The sequence below is a fragment of the Microcaecilia unicolor genome, chromosome 2, assembly GCF_901765095.1.
Source record: "Microcaecilia unicolor chromosome 2, aMicUni1.1, whole genome shotgun sequence".
Taxonomy (NCBI): Eukaryota; Metazoa; Chordata; class Amphibia; order Gymnophiona; family Siphonopidae; genus Microcaecilia; species Microcaecilia unicolor.
In genome coordinates this window covers 452,036,131-452,049,520 of record NC_044032.1, presented here as the reverse complement: position 1 = coordinate 452,049,520, position 13,390 = coordinate 452,036,131, and the positions used below count along the sequence as shown (strand labels likewise).

Below are 13,390 nucleotides of genomic sequence, written 5' to 3'. Positions count from 1 at the left end.
AATACACATAGATTGTAGAAAAGCCCATGACCACGCCCCCTCATCAACTATATGACTCAGAATCTATGCGCACCATGCCACAGAATACGCCTAGCAAGCTGTGCCACAAACCTCAATCAGTGCCAATTAGTACTGATAACCGCCTGCTAACATCCAATCAACAGCACTGACTAGCTAGTTAACCAATGAAGGTCACACACATTGCTATAGAATACGCCCCGACTTCTGCCCAGATGGAAGGAATTGTGGCTGAACAGCTTATTGATTTATTTGGATTACTTTGACATTCTGTATGAATCCCAGACAGCTTTAGGAACATTGTTGTCAAAGGTCAGAAGTGCCTTGTTAAACAAAAACTATTTGATGGAATTTGATACATCGAGTGCGTTTTACATAGTTGACCATAATATCTTGTTGAACTTACTCTGTCAATATGGGATTGGTGACTCAGTCAAAAACTGGTTTTAAGGATTTTTGATTAGCTTTCGAAGGTAGCCCTTCTTCGTCAGATCGGAAATAAGCAAATGTTGGTAGATGACAGCATATATATATATATATATATATATATATATATATATATATATATATATATATATAGGTGAAACATCAAAGCATTTCAGTGACAGTCTAACAAGTGGGTTAGGTGAGAGACAGGGAGAGTCAGGTGAATGAGGGGCAGGGAGATATGCATGGAGATAAGGTGACAAAGCAGTACAATTTTATGGTTTATAATGGGCTAGAAAACCCAAGATCTTTAAGTCCTGTCTGGTGGGTGTCAAAATATTTAATCATTCTGACTTCAAAGGTCTTACGTCCCTGTATTGTTTTAAAGTTCCCTTTTAGGATTCTTACCATAAAATCACTGGTACAGTGTTCTGGTTTTGTAAAGTGTTGCCCCACAGAGGTGACATCCTGGTTGGTACAAGCATTTTTCATATGGTGTCTATGTAGATTAAATCTCTTCTTTAGCATCTGGTTTCTCCAATGTAGCACCTTTCACTGCATTTTTTTTACACTGAATAATATATACCACATTGGAAGATAAGCACATGAAAGATTCCTTAATGTTGAATATTTTCCTTTGTGAATGACCGTGGGGTCCTGTGAAATGTTTTGGCATAGTTTGCAGCTGGATATATTGCAAGGATGTGTGCCATTCTCTTCTTTTTGAGTCTGTGTTGGGAGCTTACTTCTAATTAGCTTGTGTTTTAAGTTGGGTGGCTGTCGGAAGGCCAGCACTGGTGGGGATGGGAATATCTCTTTCAGCAGTTCATCCTTCTGGAGTAGAGGCTATAGATCTTTTATGATTTTTTCTTAATTTTACCAGCTCTGGGTTGTATGTCACTATAAGGGGGATTCTGTCTGTCCTTGTACTTGTACTTATTTTGGGGTTGTAGCCTTTCTGTTCGAAGGATGCATTCAGGATTTCAAGGTGTCTGTGTCTGGCCCCTGGGTCAGAGCAGATACGGTGGTACCTTGCGGCTTGGCTGTAAATCATGGATCTTTTTGTATGTGAAGGGTGGAAGCTGGAGTTGTGGAGGTAGCTGCATTTGTCTGTGGGTTTCTTGTATATGGATGTTTGTATATAGCCATTGCTGATTGAGACTGTGGTGTCCAAAAAATTGACTTTGTCTGGGGAGTAGTCAATTTTGAATCTGATTGTAGGATGGTATGTATTGAAGGAACTGTAAAATTGTTTCAGAGTTTCTTCCCCCTCAGTCCAAATCATAAAAATGTCATCGATGTACCGGTAGTTTTTAGGCATGTGGTCTGATATGTATTCAGAAATGTCTCTTCCAGCTCAGCCATAAAGCGGTTGGCATATTGGGGTGCTGTCCTGGTGCCCATCGCAGTGCCCATGATTTGTAGATAGATATCATTGTTAAAGCGGAAATAGTTGTAAATTAGAATAAATTTGATTAATTTTTTAATAGTTTCTGGTGAGTATTGATGGTCCAGTGTGGATGTTTTTAGGAGCTTCTCATGCATTTATGCCAACCGCATGGGAATGTTGCTATATAGTGATTCTACATCCATCGTAACCAGAAGGGTGCCTGGTGGTAATTGCTTGATATTTTTCAATTTATTCAGAAAGTCTGTGGTGTCTTGTATGAAGCTGTTTGTCTTGTGCACGAGAGGTTTCAGAATCCCCTCTATATGTCCAGATATTTCCTCCGTGAGTGTGCCAATACCTTCGAAAGCTAATCAAAAAATGTATTAAGTTATGTCCAATAAAAAAGGTGGTATCTTATTTTCTTTTCCATGTTTTATTTTTGTTGATTACCTTTAAAAGTGGACTAACACGGCTACCACATCTCTCTAGTCAAGGAGTTTTGAGGAACCAAGCAAATCAGGTTAAAATGAATCAGACCTGTTCTACTTCATGGTTTCCAAGTTGTGGTGTCCCCCGGGAATCACCGATTTCACCAATACTATTCAATATTCTAATGGTCTCGCTGGGTAAAAAATTAACTGACATGGGATTTTGCCAATTTATATATGCTGATGACATAATATATATACCTTTTGTTGGAGATTTTGCCAAAGTTCTAGCAGATATTAAGAGGACAAGCCATATTGGAACATTGGGTTTCTCAGTTTAGACTGAAGCTTTATAAGGAGAAGACATTATTTATAGTAGTGAGTAGTAGTTTTAATTATTGGCTTATGGTGGATTTTTCTGTTAATGTAATGTACAAGTTGGAAAAAGAACTTAAAATTTTGGGAGTATTGTTGGATAATATTCTTTCTTTTGAGCTACAAGTGAAAGCAGTATCTCCTAAAGTGTTTAGATCACTTTGGAAGCTTAGGAGGATAAGAGTTTATTTTGTACCTAATGTTTTTCAAATAATTGTGCAGACCCTTACTTTAGCACATCTGAATTCTTGTTATTTATGGAGGGTATAACAAATATCAGTTGAGATTGCAAATATTGCGGAACACGAGAGCCAGATTGATATGCTGGGTGCCTAAATTTGATAGGGTGTTACCCTTATTAGTAAAATTACATAACGACTAGGGTAATGTACAGAATTTGTATATTTGTGTTATTACATGGTCAGGCCCTGGCATATAAGTTGAGTCTGGTTAAGATCTTAACAAAAAACATTTCCTAGACCTCCACTACCCAAGTGTGTCAAAGGTTAGATACAAGAAGATATTTTCAATTACTTTCACTTTTCAAGCCACAAAAATGCTCTCTGAAATGTCCACAATGAATATTCATGAGAGAAATTTGCATGCACTGCCTCCATTGCATACAAATCTATCTCAAGAATATTCATTCTGGATATACTGAAAACCTGACTGGCTGGGGTGCCTCCAGGACTAGGTTCGGAAGCCATTGGGATAAGCAACAAAGACCAACATTAAATTAACAAGCCCATATTAAGTCTGCACAGTCTACTCTTTTGTGAACTGCCTAGAACTAGCTTGGTAATGGTGGGTTATAAATGCAGTTTGTAATGTTCTTGAGACTTTGAACACTACCATTGGATTCCTAACCCCATTGCATGATGATTAAGTTCTGATCATGTCCGCTTTATTCATCTTGCCTTCATACTTGTGCCATTCTATTCTCTTTCAGGCCAAAGAAGAGAAGAAAGACGATACAGTTTACATTGGCAAAGTGACCCTGCCCTGTGAGCCTGGACATGGCCAAGTTCATCAACTTGTCCTTACTCAAGAACAGCTCTATGAGCTGCACAGCCGGCTAATCTCCTAAGAAATAATATATTTTTAATCTGTCTCATAAATGTTAGCACTTAAGGGTTGGTTCTGGAGAGGTAAAAGTGCTGAGAGTATCTGTTTAGTGTGAAACCAAACTAAAGATATCCATGTGGCTGATGGTCAGTATACTGCTGCACTTGTATATTTCTGTCCTTTGTCCAAAAACTCCTTTTGTATCACACAGTCTGTGCAGAAACTCATGCAGTGTGTGTGTCTGTCACGTTCATTAGCAGAAATGCTTTTATTTCTAGGGAGGATTGGAGTTTTCTTTAGTAAATTAAAATACGTCTAAGCCTTTGCCCATTACATCAGCAGATGTTCAGACTACACAATATTTTTACTCATTTTTTATTTTTAGATTACTTATTACTCTCTTTCAAATCAGGAAAGCGCAGGTGGTGGTTGAGAGGCAATAACCATTTAAAATACTTACAAGTGTCAAGTCAACGTCTGTTTCTCTGAAGTACCATGTTCTAGCACAAAGTAACCCTACACCAGTACCCCGATACATACATTTTCACTCATGCTAACTTACATCTTGGAAAACTTTGCAGATTTCAGTTTTCTTCAAAATATCTTCAGGGTCTGGATTACCTGCTGAGGATGCCACATTTTTTTAATGGCTTGGAGTGCATATTAGGGGTGGAAAATTCTGTCCTCTAATGACGTAAATGAACTTCTTACTGATCTAGTATATGTAAACTTTCAGCTCATTTATACATTATTCACTTTGTTTTTGTAATAACCATTTCGAGTTTGTTCACATAAACAGGAGTTCCATACCCCTGTTTTGTGAGACTAATTTTTTGGATCCTGCAGTTAATCCGTCTTTTCCTAGTCAGAAAATCCTGACTCAGTGGTACTGATGGTTGGAAGGCTCTTTCTAGAGTTGCTAAGTTAATTCAGGATGACTGTTAAATCACCAAAGATAATCTTTTTGTACACACAAAATAATTTTATTTATTAAAATCGTAACCTGTAAGCATGTTTCTGCATAACCTGTGAGGGTGCAAATGGATGATAAGTATCCTGTTCTATACTTGTGTTGAGATTTTAGAAAGATTGTGGCTTGACAAAGGTTCTTCTGTTACCTTGTGACATATTTCTTATTGCATTTTTTCCAGTAGAACGTGAGGATTACTTGAGCTTCCCAAATAAGATTTGTCATGTTACAAACATCAAGATTATTTTTTGTCACATGACAAATTATTGATCTAATGGAATCTAAGCTTAAATATGTTTTATATCCGAGCTTTTGTAATTGGATAATCCAATAAGCCATGTATGAGCTTAGTAATTGGATCAACTCTGGAAAGAGTCTTATATATTCTATTTGTTATGAAATATATAAAATATAAAATATTTCAGCAGGTAGAAGCTAGATGTCTGAGAAAAGGCACATACTTGAACTTAATACAAACATGTAATCATACAGCATAAAGTTCATAAGTTTTCCTCCATTGCTGTCAGCAAAGAATGAAATGTGGCCTTTTAATGTTAGATCTAAGGATGGGGAAATTACTTAGTTTATACTGTATTTCTTATCACTAGCGTGTCCTTTTCTTCATGGAATTACTTTGCTGTGTAGGTAAGAGAAAGGGTTGCAACCATGCTGGATGAAGGGGCTGTTGGTATATAAGCTTCATGTTATAAATCACTCCATGAGGAAATTAAGTTAAATGTCTTTTCAGGACAACAATTGAAGGGTTTTATAAGGGCTTTATTTGGCAAGGAAAGGAAAAAGTAATACATGATATTTGCTAGATGGGGATTCTTGACCTTGTACTCGGTCATGGGGCTGAATCTAGTCTGGATGGGGTTGGTTTGTCTTCCTTCTGTTAGCATAACCACTTAAGGCAAAAATTCAGGTTTTCTGTTCTTTACACACTTAACACTACAAATATACAACCACTTCTGCCTTTTTTTGTAAATGTCACTACTTGTCTGGTGGTGATATTCAAAGCACATTTAAGGAAATACTAGAATATGTACTACTTTGGTCCTTCTAAACTGTATTAAACTCATCAAACTCAACTTTTATTTAAATAACATATTTCTATTTATCCATTGTTTTGAATTGATACCATGATAACTCTGTCGTGTAACAGCTATCAGTTTGTTGCCATCCAAAAGTGAATAATAAAAATCATTGAAATAGCTTTTGCTTTTTCTGTAGAATGCTTGTGTTAAATGGCATTTTTACCTGGCAGTGATTCACAGTTGGATATAAGTGTAGAAGGTTTGATTGTTTAAAAATAGCATTGCTATGATTCATGACACTGGATCAAGTCTTCAGAGCAGTAGATTTAATAGCCGTTAATAGGCAATGGAGAGACAATGAGCATGATCTGAACAAGGGAGTGAAGATGGCCACGGCTTCTATGGCTGAAGGAACTAAATGGAAGATACAACTTGAAGGAAACTACCTCCAGGATGGTTCAGGTACATGTGTTACCCAAGCATATTATCTACAAGTAGAGGCTGTAGGGAAGCGGGAGCCAGGAAGTTTAAAAGTAAAACATCCTTAAGGTCTTGTATACCATGGAGCCAAGAGAACTTTGTGAGTGTGGTTGTGTGTAAATGTTTAGGCACCCTTAACACCAGGGACACTTTATAGGTAAAAGAAGCAGTTGCCTTGGGCTGTGCATAATAAAGGAACTACTGATTGAGCAAACAGTGGAGTTGAAAAACAAAACCAAGAGACAAACCAAGGAAATGTGTATGGGTCATCAATAATATATCCCAACAAGGAAAAGAGAGTACTATATATATTATAACACATTAATCTCTCTAGAATAATGGCAAATTAGTACTTTAAGAAGACCAAAGTTCTGTGACGTGCATTAAGTTTCAAAATTAAGAAAAGGGAAAAAGCCTCTGAAACCGACCCAACCTCCAACCCGAATAATTGTTTTCAATAACAAAGGTTGGGAAAAGTACATGGGTTCCTTCTCATCATTGGCAACCACCCCCCCCCCCCCCCCCCCCCCGCCCTTAAATTCTTTAATACAAAATGCTAAAGCTTCACAGAACTGACTGGATCCAAAAACAAGAAGTGAAAAAAGTTTTCACTTCAAGTCATCAATATTACCCATCAATATTATCAGATAGAGCAGTAGCTTATCAAATATCAACAGCCCTAGAAGACAGGACAGCAACATGGTCTTCCCTATACACATTTGTATACCACTATTTTTAGATCACATATTCAGGAGAGATGGTGCTTTTTGTTAAACAGTATTGAATCTATTTGCATAAGCAATTTACTTCTTGCTTGAAAAGGATTGCTCATGAATACTAGAAGATATGTATCACATATTAAAAACTAACACCTGCAAGGCAACTTTAGAAGTAGACCCAGGGCAACCTTTAAGGTGGGGAGAGCCTGTTTCTGTGGCTGATTCATCCTGTTTACTTGTAATGGAGGTTCTGTGCAAACACTATAAATCAGAGAAACAATCTTGCGAAGGATGTAAAAAGAATTGAAGCGGTGCAAAGAAAAGCTACAAGAATGGTAATGGATTTGCGTTACAAGACGTATGAGCAGAGACTTGATGACCTGAACATGTATACTCTGGAAGAAAGGAGAAACAGGGGTGATATGATACAGACGTTCAAATATTTGAAAAGTATTAATCCGCAAACGAACCTTTTCCGGAGGTGCGAAGGCGGTAGAACGAGAGGACATGAAATGAGATTGAAGGGGGGCAGACTCAAGAAAAATGTCAGGAAGTATTTTTTCACGGAGAGAGTAGTGGATGCTTGGAATGCCCTCCCGCGGGAGGTGGTGGAAATGAAAACGGTAACAGAATTCAAACGCGTGGGATAAACATAAAGGAATCTTGTTCAGAAGGAATGGATCCTAAGGAGCTTAGCCGAGATTGGGTGGCAGAGCCGGTGGCAGGAGGCGGGGATATAGTGCTGGGCAGACTTATATGGTCTGTGCCAGAGCCGGTGATGGGAGGCGGGGCTGGTGGTTGGGAGGCGGGGATAGTGCTGGGCAGACTTTTACACGGTCTGTGCCCTGAAAAGGACAGGTACAAATCAAGGTAAGGTATACACAAAAAGTAGTGCATATGAGTTTATCTTGTAGGGCAGACTGGATGGACCATGTAGGTCTTTTTCTGCCGTCATTTACTATGTTACTATGTCTGCCTGACAACTTTCATTCTAAGCTACATACAACTGAGAGTAACACAGGAGCACCAATTAAGCATGCATGGTCATTCTTATTTGACACATTTTTTTTCTGGATCAGCTACTGTGCCAGCAGCTGTAAGACATGAGTGCAAGACAAACCATGCCAACTCAGAATGCTAGGCTGTACAGACCCTTGCCCATCTTCAACATTGGTTATTCCAGATCATGAGCCCCAGGGAGATCCCACAAAGTAAACCAGTTTCTGATAGCTCCTTTCCAAGAATAAACGATGGCTGCAGACTAGTCCAGAACCTGTGGATTATGTCCAGCCAGCCAGTGGAGACACAAAATAGTTCCATGTGATTCATCCCTTAAGGGCACTGTACAAATTCAGATACTCAAGCTCTCTCTGTCTCCAGTGATTGATGAAGGATGGACCATGCAGCTCCTGGATTGTTTTCTGGAACAGCTTCTGACTTAGTTGGACAACTGGATATCAGTAAAGCAGAGAGTTATCTACTTAAGAATTTGAGCTCCACACAAAAAAAAAAGTCCTTTGCAGCTGGGAATAACTTGGAGGACTCTTGTTTCCTCTTCCCCAATGTTTATCTCTAAAGGAGTGGCCTAGTGGTTAGGGTGGTGGACTTTGGTCCTGGGGAACTGAGGAACTGAGTTCAATTCCCACTTCAGGCACAGGCAGCTCCTTGTGACTCTGGGCAAGTCACTTAACCATCCATTGTCCCATGTAAGCTGCTTTGAGCCTGCCATGAGTGGGAAAGCGCGGGGTACAAATGTAAAAAAAAAAAATAATCAAAAATATACCAGCACCAGGTGAGATACTATGTGTATGCACTCTGACGACTGAAGAATATGGCTACTCCAAGTGATCTTCAGAGTTTTTAGCCGCACATCTTTGTCATTGGGGAGTATCTTCCAAAAAGTCCCATAGTACAAACAGCGGACTTAGGGGCTGATGCAGAAAGCAGCCATAGGTTGTACTGCTCTGAACAATGCAGAGAGGAATTGTGCACGGGTGTTAGCTTGCACAGGAAGACATAACCACAGGTTCTATTAAATGTATGCTAACAAGCTAATTAAGATAGTCCATGCAATGCAAAGAGTATACTGCCCACTTTTGATGCGTGCACAATACAAGAATATTTTCATCAGGTCCGGGGCTCTGTGAAGGTTTTGCAGAGAGAATTTCTTATCAATTTTTCACATTTAAGTGTTGGTCCTGGCTTGTTTTGCAAGCAGAAGTAAGCCTATGCAGGTTTTAAAGGCAGATGGCAAATAACAACCGTGCACGTTCGAACAAAAAGTGAAAACACACATCAGCACCTGTTCTTCTGCGCCTAAATATGAGCCTCACAAAAATTTCATGTGAACAGTTTTTGCAAGGTTCAATAGGTGCAGAACAAGTGCCGATCTATGCTGACTCTCAGTTTTGGTTTGGACATGCACATAAGAAGCTGTGCTTCCTTTAAAACCTTGTGCATGTGCATCTGGCATACTCCCCCCCCCCCTCCCCTCCCCTCCCCTCCCCACACACACACACACATTTGCTGTAGGTTTTCCACACATAAAATTTGTGTATAATTTACTGCATTCCACAGTATTACACTTACTGTAGAAGCCATGTTCTCCGACATCTGTGCATGGCTCTACCATGAGCCTTTCTGCATCAGGCCCTCAGTGTGTCTTGTCCTGAGAGATCTCAGGCTTCAAGCCACACATAGTTGCTGGACAAGGTTACACCAGAATATCTATCTTGAATCTTTGCTTTCAGCAATTATTCTGCTGGATGATTGTTCTTCTTAAAGGAAGCATTTGGGTGATATTAAGCATTACTGTGAATTCTGAAGAGCCCATTATACATAAATGTCTTTCTTGTTTCCCAATTGGGTAGCCATTGAAGTTGTGGAGTTTTCTGAAATATCTGAATACCCTAATCGTGTTGGCAGACTAATTTTGGTTCCTGTCCTAAATAGCTAAATATGTGTGAGCATGATACCTCTCTACCTTACCTCTTCAAGTGAAGGCTTCTTGTTATTCCTTCGTATCTTGAGAGAAGAGCAGTCTTAGGGGGCACAGTACTTCTTTCTTGCAAGTGTCTGCCTTCTAGCCTGGTCCCAAAGAAGTTCAGGTGTTCAGGCATATGCTTTAGTGGAGACAGTATCTTCAGAGGCATTAAGGCGAAAACACCAACCTCTTTTCTCTCTTCAAGGCAGTCTAAGGGCATAACAATGCCAGTATATGCCTCATGCTTTTTTTGTACTGTCTTCAGTTTTGAAAACAAGTCCCGTGTTGTTGTTATTATTAGCATTTGTATAGCGCTACCAGATGCACACAGCACTTACTGGTCTTGCATTTAAAAAAAAATAATAATAATGGATTTTTGCTTAACTTCCTCAGGGAGCCTGATCTGGCTTCTTTCTGTGGGATCTTGATTAAAGTATATGGCTTTGTACAGGTCCTTTTGAAAGATAGCTGTATGTCATCCTAAAGGTCACAGGTTGAAGTCTGGTCTGGGCAGACTGTCCTTGGGGCAAGACTATTTCTTCAGAATTTCCATTTTTCTAATGCAAATATCCTTTGGGGAAAAAAGGCAGTAAATATTCCCTGGTCTCTTGGTTACTATTTCCCTGTAAATAGTGGATGAGTGGCCTAATGGTTAGGGCAGTGGGCTTTGATCCTGGCAACCTGGGTTCAAGTCCCACTGCAGCTCCTTGTGACCTCAGGCAAGTCACTTAATCCTCCATTGCCCTAGTTACACAAATTTAGATTGAGTCCTCTAGGGACAGAAAAAGTACCTGCATATAATATGTACAGCACTGTATATGTCTAGTATAATGCTATAGAAATGATGATTAGTAGTTGTAGTAAATAATGTCATACTTTTCCATCTAATTCCTGGTGCCTGCGATGAAGTAGGGTTACCACAGGAAGTTATTTTCCTTTTCTCTTACCGATTACTCCTGCTCCTCTGTGTTCTGCCCTCGCTTTACTCTCTCTTTTCATTCTACAGTAATCTTGGATGACTTGTAGCAGCTGTGAAACCTAGTTTAGTTGCCTCTAGAGCGTTTACTGCATGTTTCCTTGGCCCATGGCTTAATGAGTTAGATTAGCATGCATGATCTCACAGAGCTATCTGCAGATGCTACTTTGGGGCACATGGATATTTCAAGTTAACATTCAGCAATAATGGATAAGAATGTCAGCCTCTTTGGAAGTAATTTGCTTCCTATTATAACCTAAGGTCTTGTCAGCATGTTTTGTTTTTTCTCCAATTTGGGTCATCTTGTATGTAAGTTCATCCCACTTGTGTGGGTTCTGCATCAGAAGCAGACCTGTTTAGTCTTCATGCATGCTTTTTTTTTAACCAGTTCTCACAGTTTGTCCCTTGTGGTCACAACCTGAGCTGAGTTAGCCAAATTAATTCCTAACCAGTGGTTGTGGAAAAAGTAGAGCTACCCTTCCATTAAGCATTAAAAAGATACAGGCTGGGAGAAAAGACAATTTTAGGGAATACTTGGAGTCCTAGTTGCTTCCTCGCTCCTCATCCGTTACCTAGTGCGATTCTGGGGTTGAGGTGCCTTAACTCATCAAATGAAAATTGTCCAAGTATTGCAGTACAAAGTCTGACCCTGAGAAATACCGAATACTGTCCCCTACAGTTCTATGAACAAATTGCTGGTGTTCTAGACAGCAAGGTTTATGGTTGTCTGCTTTTAAGTCTGCTCTTTTAACTGCTTTAAAAAAAAAAAAAAAAAAAAAAAAAGCCTATTACAAAGGCAATGGTTCCCAAACATGGTCCTGAAGGGCTCCCCAGCCAGTCAGGTTTTCAGGATATCCACAATGAATATTCATAAGAGATTTGCATACACTGCCTCCACTTCATGCAACTCTTTCATGAATATTCATGGTAGATATCCTGAAAATCTGACTGGCTGGGGAGCCTCTAGGACCAGGTTTGGGAACCACTGCACTAAGGTGTGTGTTAGAGCTGCACATTTAATATAATTTTTAATGCGATAACATAAAATTTTAACTTACATTAACCATTTTAACACAATCGCATTCTGCCTCCCCCTTCTGTCCCTCTGAAGTTGCATGTAGAGACAGCAGCGCTAAGCACATGCTGCTTCTCTCTAGTGTCCTGCCTCCTCTGGTGAAACTTCATAATTTTTGTGGGCAGGACGCTAGAGAGGTAGGTCTCCAGCAAGAGAAGCAGCATGTGCTTAGTGCTGTTCTCTGTACAGGTAATTTTTTAAGTGTTGCAGGGGGGGGAGGGGGGAGAATGAGATGTCAGCAACTGCAGGGGCAGCAGAAGGAAAAAAGATGCCAGGAGCGCACTGTAGCTTATTCACACAGAGGCCATCCTTTTGCTATACAGAGAGTGTTAAACGGAAACGGTAACAGAATTCAAGCATGCGTGGGTCGGGATAAACATAAAGGAATCCTCAGAAGGAAGGGCTTCCCAGAAGCTTAGCTGGTGGTGGGAGGCAGGGCTGGTGGTTGGGAGGTGGGGATAGTGCTGGGCAGACTTATACGGTCTGTGCCAGAGCCAGTGGTTGGGAGGTGGGGATAGTGCTGGGCAGACTTATACGGTCTGTGCCCTGAAAAAGACAGGTACAAATCAAGGTAAGGTATACACAAAAAATGGCACATGTGAGTTTATCTTGTTGGGCAGACTGGGTGGACCGTGCAGGTCTTTTTCTGCCATCATCTACTATGTTACTATGTTAAATGGTTCCATGTATTTCCAGCCTGTCACTATTTGTATAGTGGTTGAATATACACAGATAGTAGAGTTGTATGTTTTCTAGCTGCCAGGTTTTTTTTTGGGGGGGGGGGGGGGGGGGGGGGGGGGACATAAGGTCATTGGAAAATTACTTTGTCTCCCCCAATTCCCCCCCCCCCCAAAAAAAAAAAGCCTCTATCAGAATTCTCATGCTCCACTTGACATATCCAAAAAATCTGGTAATGGCTAGGACTTCAAACACCCTTTCCTATTAGAAAGAGTCATCGGAAACTAGCCAGAAAGATAGACTCTCTTTTTGAGTTGTTTTTAAATTGAATAGTAGGACAAGGTTCCAGAGTCTGTATATTGGAGCCATCGTGAAGCAAAGGATCCCGCCGTTCAAGCAAGGCAAAGAGAGACCACAGTTTCTACAGATAAGCGTACCAACAATATTGGAAAAGAAAGAAAGGACACTGACACAGTGGTGACTTACCTGATAGGGAAGACCCTGATTTGTAGAGGTCTGAAAGACAAAAATTGCACACAAAGAGTCATTTCTTAGAAGGACACATTTTCTGTTGGATTTAAAGTTAGCAGTAAAAGTTAAACCAATTGAATAATAATATTTGATATTTTGGTTCTTTATCCTGCTGTTGGTGGAAAGATCTAGTTGTTCCTGTAAAAGAATAAAGGTTAAAAAGTGTTAACTGTTGAAAGTGAAACTGTTTAAAGCAATTAACAATTAATTTAATTGTTAAATTCCCCAGGCTGGTTAAT

At 39.8% G+C, this 13,390-nt stretch overlaps 1 protein-coding gene across 3 annotated transcripts in view; it reads left to right on the top strand.

Moving 5' to 3' along the window:
* LOC115461248 (dynactin subunit 1-like) overlaps nt 1–5,888 on the top strand; it is a 188,975-nt gene extending 183,087 nt beyond the window's left edge. For all 3 annotated transcript variants that reach the window (XM_030190949.1, XM_030190951.1, XM_030190950.1), the window contains exon 28: nt 3,587–5,888. In XM_030190949.1, the coding sequence (XP_030046809.1) occupies nt 3,587–3,724 (138 nt within the window). In that variant the 3' untranslated portion in view covers nt 3,725–5,888. The remainder of the gene's footprint in view (nt 1–3,586) is intronic.
* The last annotated feature ends 7,502 nt before the right edge of the window (nt 5,889–13,390 follow it).